The sequence below is a fragment of the Fukomys damarensis genome, unplaced genomic scaffold, assembly GCF_012274545.1.
Source record: "Fukomys damarensis isolate Sample0158 unplaced genomic scaffold, DMR_v1.0_HiC HiC_scaffold_39, whole genome shotgun sequence".
NCBI classification, from domain to species: Eukaryota; Metazoa; Chordata; class Mammalia; order Rodentia; family Bathyergidae; genus Fukomys; species Fukomys damarensis.
This window is the reverse complement of record NW_022900951.1, coordinates 44,736,645-44,745,888: the sequence shown is the minus strand read 5'-3', so window position 1 is coordinate 44,745,888 and position 9,244 is coordinate 44,736,645. Positions and strand designations below refer to the sequence as shown.

Below are 9,244 nucleotides of genomic sequence, written 5' to 3'. Positions count from 1 at the left end.
GCTAGAAGAAATAAATCAGACAAAGTTATACATCCTAAGGTTTTTCTCCTGAGAAACCAAACATATTAAAGATTAAAAGAATAAAAGAAACAAAGAGACAAATGTGGGGATCTGGACATGAAGGCATGGAAGGATAGGTAGAGGAAATAAATTGGATCAAAATGCAGTGTGTGCATGTGCCAATTTCTCATGATAAATATATGTAACATAGTGGTACCTTGGTTTATGAACTTGATTCTTTCCATGAATCTGGTCGCAAATGGAGTTGCATGAGAGCCAAATCAAATTCAATGGTTAGGTTCAATGCTGACCTTATAGGGAAGTTTGATTCAGTTCTTGCACAATTCAGTTTGCAACCAGAATCAAGGGGAGAATTGAGTTCATGAACCAAAGTACCACTGTATATCAAAAACATCTATACCACACAAACATAAACTATTTTAATAAAGAAAAGAGAATCTTTGTTATTAGCCACAACCAACCCTATTCTGCTAGTTATTTCCTTGGATATTTTTGTCAGTTCAAGGATTCTTGGATAATAGGTCAAATGGATCCTGTAACCTCCATAGACAAAGTTTCACAGAAATTCAGGACTCACAAGGTTAGAAAATCACAACTTTTTGAAAATCCCAAACATCCAAGAGGCTGAACTCAGTAGCAAATTCTACAACAAAGATCCACTTTCACATCTGTTATTTATTTGTGCCAACCCCAGGCATGAAGTAGGGCTGAGACGAACCCAACAACTATCTAGGTAGAATGTGTTAAAAGTCCTAAAAATCTATGGCCAACAGGTTGAGTGAGATGCTAGACAAAGAGAGGACATGGCATTAAGCTTATGGTTGAGCAATGTGGACCAATCGAAAAAATGCTATTTTCAATCCTATCATTTTAAGCTGGTGCCATTTGCAGGATCCATCAGAACATGCTATTTTCAAACCTTCATTTGAATGTGTCCACAAGCCATTAAGACACTGTTCCTGATCCTTCATTTGCATCTGTTGGGAAGCCAAGTAGGTCTTTTGATGGGGGAGTTTAACTCCAGCACCAAGCAACATGAGTTTTTGATAGAACACATATCCCAATGCCTTATTTGCATGAAGGGGTAACCAACTAAAGAATTTTGGATATTAAGATCCAGTTTTCCCTTATCCTCGGGGCCACTGTTAGTGAGCCTTTTCACTGGTGCCCTCTAGAGTACACATCCTTTCTGTCTTCAGTAAGTGTACACCTTTGCTACCTTTTCTGTGTGTCTTGTCCAACTCTTTGTTCAAGACACCAAGAACCTGGAAAGAATACTCACGGGACCCTCCACCCCAAAACAGTCAGGCTGAAATCATGGCTGTACTGAAATCCCATATTTCCTCTCCAAGGCTAACTTGCAGCACATATGATTCTACAAACTGCCTTAATAAATGTCACATTCTACTGAAATTTGTATCATCATTTTGAAGTAATGGGACACAAAATTTGATCATCCCAACTTATGTATAATATATACACATATTTCATTAATTTCTTCATTGAAATAAATGTAATATGTGCACATAAAAGTATTGTCAGGAAGAATGCATCCCTCCTAAAAATTGTTACTCTCCTCTGTTTGTGTTCAAATACTTGGTAGGTGCTGGGTTCTGGTAACACAAAACAGGGTAAGGTACAGGAGAAATCCCTCAGCAGGAATTCTGTCTTTTCTCATGAAATGAGAATGCTAGAATGTATTAAAGGAAAGCTTGTATGATATGGGAACACAGAAGAGACATCTACCTGAGTCTGGGGTATCATGAGGGTATGGAGGACATGGAGAATAATGCCTGAGCTGATGGTTAAGTAAAGCAGATAGATGAGGGCAAAAGTATGTTAAGGAACAGCTCTTCAGACAGAACAATAAAATTTTTGTATGTAGAGACTTGTAAGATATTCAGTCTAGCTGGAGTCAATTGAGAAGCAAGTGGTAAAATTCGAGTTAATTTGTAATGGACAAGAAAAACAAAGATAAGAATTAATATTTGGCGAAAACATGCCCTCTAAATCAGTCCTAGGCCACAAAGACTGGTGATGAGACTGGTCAAAGAACATCTTATCTGGGAAAAAGACCTACTAGGCTTCTTTAACAAAACACCTTGGCGTGTAATACTCACCTGTAGTGTTGCCTTGAGAGAAGAATTCTGAAGAGACTTCAGCCATGCCCCTCAGGGACCAGGATGAACTCCTGGTCATAGTTAATGGGATGAAAGGAAATTAATTCCTTTCACCCACCCTCTCCCAATACCGAAAATATCCAAGATTTTCTTTTACAACAATAAAATCATTTTCAACACAGCCTAGTCCTATCACCTAAAATAAAGCAAAGGAGTAGAAAGGAATCACATTGCATTTCATATTTAATCCAAAGCAGGGGTCCATGCCTCCCCTAAACAGCAAGAACTCTAACCAGAGTCCCACTAGACACACGAAACATACAAATCCAGGTCTCAAAAAGTCATCACCCCACACAATCCCACTACTTCCATCTCTAATCAGGTGTCCTGGCTTTCAGCCACAAAGCAATTTTACTTTTGGGGTTATTAACAGGGTTTAAGAGTCACATAAAGAAAATACCCTGTAAGATCTCTTCCACAGAAAAATTTTAATGCCTTCATGCATAATTCAATTAATGACAGCTTTCTCCTCTTCACCCTATAAGCTGGTGGTCTGGAGAGGCTGCCGTCTCAGACAGCTCCACGCTCATGTTTTCTTATGAGCCTCATTGAAGGCTACTGTACTCGTCCTAGGACAGGAAGGGGTCCTATGTACTTTCCTCATATTCAGAGGCTAAGAGGAAAAGCCTGATGTGATAACTAAGAGATTTCAGTAGATTTGCTTCAAAGTTTTCTAGTGCATCTAAGAAAAGATTTAGAAATAATATAGGCACAGAAGTAGGCAGTAGCTAGAAGTTTCTAGGAGCTTAGAAGGTACGGAAAAAGATAAAACCTAAAGCTGTTTTCACCACCCTAAATAAGATGGACACTAAGAAGACCTCATGTTCCTCAGGCTTTGCTAGGACACTTTCTAAAGTTTAGTATCATGTACCCATGACTTTAAAGTCATTTAAAAAAACCAAGCACGTTATCAAAAGAAGATCTTGCACCCAAGTACTAAGTGCTCTGATAATTATCTGTGCTGGAAGATTGGCATCAATTTTATGATCTGAGTAGCTCACAAAAAGAGAGGGAAAATGCAGTAACACTTGAGGCAAGGAAGAGAACATACAGATCGAGAAGAAGCTATTTCAGCTTTAACATTGATATTTATTTCTTTTAAACGCTTTTCCAATTTCTTGGGAAACCAGAGTGAGCTACACTTTCATTCTCACCTACATGTGCAGGACTGTGCAACCATACCTTCATGTTCTTTGTACAAAATACTCCCATTTGCCTCAATAAGAAGAACACTCATGGCATCATACTTATAAGGGACACAGGAAGGCTGAGGGATGCTCTGGTTCACCAGCTCATTAATAAGGTTCTGGATGATGGCGTGATTAGGGGAATTGAGACCATAGTGTAGTACTCGAGGACAAGTTCCTTTACAGTAATTCGGGGTATAGTGGTGGGGAGCAATGATCCAGTGATCCCAGCCCAACTGACGGAAGCTGACTGTGTAAGGATGGAGGGAACACTGGTTATTTTCAGATGCATCCTGTTCCTGAGAGGGGCCAGAAACGTCAGATGCAACACTATCTACTTGCCGAGTCTTCCTCGAGAGAAGAGAAGATTCTCCTTCCATAAACTCCTCCAGGACACTGGGAAGAAGTTCAGCCTTCTGAGCATTTTTATGAGTGTCATTGAGATGAAGTAGCAAGAAGGCAATATGCACGGATGAAGGGTCATGTCCGTGGAACTCAGCAACCTCACTATCGTTTTGAGGCTGACACATAAAACGCAGTCGTAGCATCCTCCGCCCCTTGCGATTCCAGAGCTTCTGCTGAATGTGTTGGGTGAGATCCATCTCTGTCCAGGTTTGAGACATCAGGGACAGCTTTGAGGAACCTCTTACCGAAGAGGGGTTGTTTGGGCTTTTTGGGACCCAGAGCTCCACATAGCAGGAGAGGTTGAAGTGAGCTAGATGGAGTTGATGGCGGTAAACCACAGTGGCTTTCACTAACTGGTAAGCTACCCGGTTGCGTCCTAGAAGAAAGTTCAGAATCCGTGTATACCAGGAACCTTCACAAGAGAGCACAGAGAAGGGGTTAGCTTATCTTTTAGGCTGAATAGCCCTCAAAAAACCGTTCCATATAGACTGACAGATGTACTCAGCCCTAAAATTTAACTCAGGATAATGATAGTATCTCTAATTTCTTGAGTGCTTATTAACATGCATTCTTATTAACATGCTAGATGCTTTATGTTAATAACCTCCTTAATCCTCAGTAGGCTATTTTTTATCCTCATTTTGCCAACAAGAAAACCGAGGCTCACAGAAGCTTACCAGAGACACAGAGCCAAGGGCTGAGAATGTGTCTCAGTGGTAGAGCACTTACTTAGCCTATGTGAAGCCCTGTGCTCAACCCCCAGAAACACAAATCAAAACAGAAAGTACGCACAGTTATTATGTGGTAGAATCAAGATTTGAACCATTGTATTTCCATATCAAGAAATTGTGTTTCACTTTGAGACCACTCACAGGGCTGTGTTCAGCAGGTAAAAACTCAAATATATAATTATATGTCATATCCCATTCATAGAAGTAGATAAATTATATTATTGACTATTACAGACATTGCTATTTAATGACCTACTTGTTTAATGACTGTTCAGCTTTATGACTGTTTGGACTTACAACTCATCCTCTCTTTTGGGGTATAGTTCTGCATATTTTGTTTATAGAGCCTAATGTCTTTTTGTACAGTATACCTTGTTTATGCCATATTGTGATTTTTGCATACAATATAGTACTGTAATTTTATCATCTGTAAGATTTATGCAAAATAAAAGCAAAGCCGTCAAGGTGCAGTTTCCTTTCACTGTTTTTAAAATTGTACATAATATATACAGTTCCTCACTTAGCAAACAATTTGTTTAATGACCTAGTTGCAGAAACTGAACTCAGTCATTAAATGAGGAATGTCTGTATTAGGTAACCAATTAAAAGAGCTGAGACATACATGGATTAAGAAAATCATCATGTCCTATCACTATACAGATGAAGCTTTGGGGTAACAATGGGGTGCTATGCCTGACATCTGTCAAATCTAGGACCAAGACACCAATTATATCCCCCATTAGTGGGGACAGCTGTTCTCGCCACTTCTACCTTCTACCAGCTTCAAGAATTACTTCTTGCATATCATTGCCTCCTGGCCATCTCTCTCCTTTATTCTTCAATTTCTCTCTTTTCTATTCCTTGCTGGAAATGGTTCTCAGTTTACCCCCTTCATTTCACTACCACTTCTCTAAATACTATTTTAACAAAGCCTTTCCACTGTTATTTTGTTTGCAGAGAAGCCTGACAAAACTTGCATATCCACTAGTGATTAAGAGCTTTAGTCTAATCTCTAGTGCTGACACCCAGTGTCCAAGGCTCTGACCTTTTACTCCCTTTCCTGGCAAAGGTAAAGAACAAAAACTACCAAGCCAGCTACTGTCAGGAAAAACCTTCTTTCATCTTCATATGTCTTAGTAAGTACTTCCACATTAATTTATGTATTATTCACCTAAACCTCTTTCTCCACTGAATCTATAGGCCTGGAATTTTTCATTAGTACAGGGATCTTCAACACAGAAGTTTTTATATATTGATATTCCAACTTATGCCCTCATGTTTGGGACACCTACAATAAATTATATGAGGTCCAAGCCAGGCTTCTACTTGCCTTCTTAAGTTATTTCACAATCCAATCTTACAAGAATTTTTCCAAGGACCAAGCCATACACCTGTTCCACTCTGCCTGGAAAGCAACTCAGCCTAAAACTCCAGCACACCTTCTGGTGAGGAAGTGTCCTTTCAGACCCTGATATCATGTTTCCAGAAGCCGGGTGGGGTTGCTAAGGATCAGAGTGAGAAGGGTCCACTTAGAACTTTTCAGGTAAAGGGATTATACCTAACAACCTGTCATCTTCTTTTGGATCCTTTCCAGAGTCCCTAGATGTTAGTATGTTTCAAAGTCACCCAAGAATATTTGCCTAATTCTAGGCATCTTCTGTACAAACTTGATTTTCCCAGCTGTCTGCTGCACTTAGAAATGGAATCCAGATCCCTTGAGCCTAATGGTCCCTGCCTCTCATAACCTCATTATGTTTCTATTCTCCATGACATTTACTTAGCTTCTACCACAGATACTTACAAGCTTGTTTCACAGGGGTGGTGAACCTATAACACGTGTGCCGCAAGCTAGCTGTTTGGTATCACTGAGAGCTCTAAAATGTGCACCAACCCTACTCTAGAGCTTTGCACATATTCCTCTCAAGGAAATGAACTTGCTCTCTACCTTCTCATGCCTAGCTTCTCACTTTATGGGCCAGCTCAAATGTCACCTTTTCCAAAGTACTTACACTGATAACTCCATGGAAAGAGATGATAGCACTATTATATACCACAACAATCTCATTTCATTATTTGATAGTACTTGCCATAATTTGCAATGATTTAACTATATTTGCTTCTTTATCTCCTCTATAAGAACATAGTCTCTATGACAGTAAGGGTTTCACCTGTCTCAGTCATATCTATTTGCCTAAAACTCTTTTAGGTGCCGAGTAAATATTTATTGAATCAATCTTCATCCACACCAAGCTATTTTCTTTCCTAAGTCAGAATGTACTTATCTGCCTGTATGCATATTCTCCTTACTCCTTATCCAAGTTCCAGTTCAAACGTTGCCTCCTAAATGAGTCCCTTTGATATTCACTCTGCTTCCCTTTTCTTGCTCCACACAGTGAACTATTTCATCTTTGATCTCCTGGAAGCCTTGTTGCTTACCTTCTTCAGATCACTCTTCATACCGTAACATCACTATGTGATTGTCTATCCATTGTTTTACACTAGGAGCTTCTAGATGTCAGGAAAGTAGTTATTTTCCTCTATGTACCCAATCCAAACACAGGGCCTACTGCTCAATTAAAATCTGTTGGGGATTCAGTAGAGCATGACAATTAAAGGCACAGTCTCCGGAGCCTGACAGCATAGGTTTGACACCTGGCTCTATCAATTACTAGCCAGGTAACATTGATAAAGTTATTCTGAGCCTTGGGTTCTTCCCCTATAAAATAGTTACATTAATCCTACGTACCATATCTGGTATTCACAAGGTATTTGAGGAGATAATGTTTGAAAAATGTGTTGTAAAATTCTTGGGACACCATAAGCTCACAGTAAGGGATAGCTATGTAAATTTTGGTTGTTTTTTGAAGTGTGTGTATGGGGGGCGGTTGTCTGTCTATGGTCATCTGAGATTAGAGGAAGCCCCAGATTAACCTCATAAAGATCTCAAGAGTTTCTTTAAGTTGGTGGCTGTCTACATTCTGTAGAGAGCCCTAAACTTCAGGAGTTGCTATCTTAGAACAGTTTAATGCAGATTTTCAAAACGAAATCAGGCACTAACTGAAACAAGGACAATTCCAAAACATATTTAGGGCCAATATTCCAAAGTAGTACCACAGCCTAAATAGGAAAATTGCTTGATAGACAAGGATATTGGAATATTCTATTTAAAAGTTGAAAAGTTATGGACAGATTTTAGAATTAGTCCTAAGCTCAAACACTATCTCTGTACTCACTGTCTATCTGTTTGCAAGTTGTTTAATCTTTCCATTCCTTAATTTTCCAGTCTCTAAAATCAAGCTAATTATCCTATAACAAATGGTAGCCTGCTGTCATAAGGATTAAGTACAATAATATGTTCACACAATTAGCTATATAGACCCTAAAATATTAACTTGTTTCTGTCCTTTCTGAGGCCTTGTATATTTTCCCTAAATCAACCTCCTATACTATTTGTCTTCTAATAGCAAAAAAACAACGAACAGCCCTGCCCAAGAGTGTAGCTGGGTATTTCTCAAGTACAATTTTTAGAGCTATTACAAGCAATAAGATTTCTATGAAAGACAGGGGTGGACATATTCTTTATTTTCCCTGGGGATTGAAAAAATTCCCTACTAAGCCCAATACCACCTGTTGTTTTGTTAAATTGGGGCCCTACAAAGGAGGTAGGCTTCATACCAGCATTTCGCAAGCTTGCAATCCTTTGAAAACCATGCCTGAGGAAGCAATCCACCCACAAACAGTAAAGGCTGACTTTAAACCACAGATTCCTTATCCTCTGAGGACTTTTCCACTTCCCTCCCCGCCAAAGCAGTATGGACATATAAGAACTCACCTCTAAGAGGCCTTGCTATATTGGCTGAAGGCATCAACAGCCTCACCATCCTGGCCCCAATTGTACGGTTTTCCCTCGGGTGCCCATCTGAGTCAGCTGAACGCTGGTACAACTCCAGCATGTACTGCAGTGGAGGCCCTTCGAGGTGTGGCTTTCTCTGTTCCTTTCCAGGGGCTTCTTCTAGCAGCTTCTCAACAAGGCGCATGGTAGAGGTTTCAGCAGGTGGCAAGGTAGGGCTCTCAGGCAGGAAGGTCGTAGAGGGCTGCCCCACCTCTGCCATTTGGACTCTATCTTCCAAATAAAGCATCAGTCCAAAAAGAAGAAAGAGTCTAAGAGTACTGAGGACAATCATCTTGAAAGGCTTGGTATTCAGCAACAGCTTCCAACCTAAGCTCAAAGTATACCACTGTGATCCCTTTCTTTCATGCAAGTAACCACGACTTAGCTCCACAACCACCGAGGATGGACCAAGGGGGGAAAAAAGAAGGGCAGGCAAATAGGTCCTATTTTGCCTTCTACTCGAGGATATCCAGAGCCAAAGCAGGTCTCCTTACTTGGCCTGTTGGCACAAAACAAACAGAAAGGGCAGGTAAACAAGCAAGCATGCCTTCCCCACTCCCCAGGGCTGGGAACAAGATAGTACTTCTTCAGCAGACTGAGATAACACAAAAGAGGTCCATTCCAGAACTTGCTCACTTACCTTATCCTGGAGGGTAAAATAAATACTCCTGGCCTGCTAGTCACCACAGTTTTAAACACATGCCCTTAATCAGGCTTTAAAGGGCCAGAAGCCTCCTGTTGCTGTCCTAATTCCATGCCTCTAATGCAGCATTTCCCAAAATATAGTCTGCTGCTGATTTGTAGTGCAACTAGCTGGGATGATTGTTA

The 9,244-nt window shown here is 40.2% G+C and overlaps 1 protein-coding gene across 1 annotated transcript; it reads right to left on the bottom strand.

Annotated features, from left to right (window-relative positions):
- Positions 1-3,351: 3,351 nt before the first annotated feature.
- On the bottom strand, positions 3,352-8,815 carry LOC104856382 (bone morphogenetic protein 15). The gene is made up of 2 exons (XM_010615753.1): positions 8,357-8,815; positions 3,352-4,205 (listed from the first exon to the last, which is right to left on the bottom strand). The coding sequence occupies exons 1-2, from the start codon at positions 8,706-8,708 to the stop codon at positions 3,352-3,354; spliced, it is 1,206 nt and encodes a 401-aa protein (XP_010614055.1). The 5' UTR covers positions 8,709-8,815.
- Between the last annotated feature and the right edge of the window lie 429 nt (positions 8,816-9,244).

What these genes read in the sequence shown, in the direction of transcription:
- LOC104856382 (XM_010615753.1), bottom strand. Translation starts at nt 8,708, where the DNA reads ATGATTGTCCTCAGTACTCTTAGACTCTTTCTTCTTTTTGGACTGATG. An exon ending in TATAGCAAGGCCTCTTAGAG is followed by an intron (nt 4,206 to 8,356) that starts GTGAGTTCTTAT and finishes TCTCTTGTGAAG; the next exon opens with GTTCCTGGTATACACGGATT.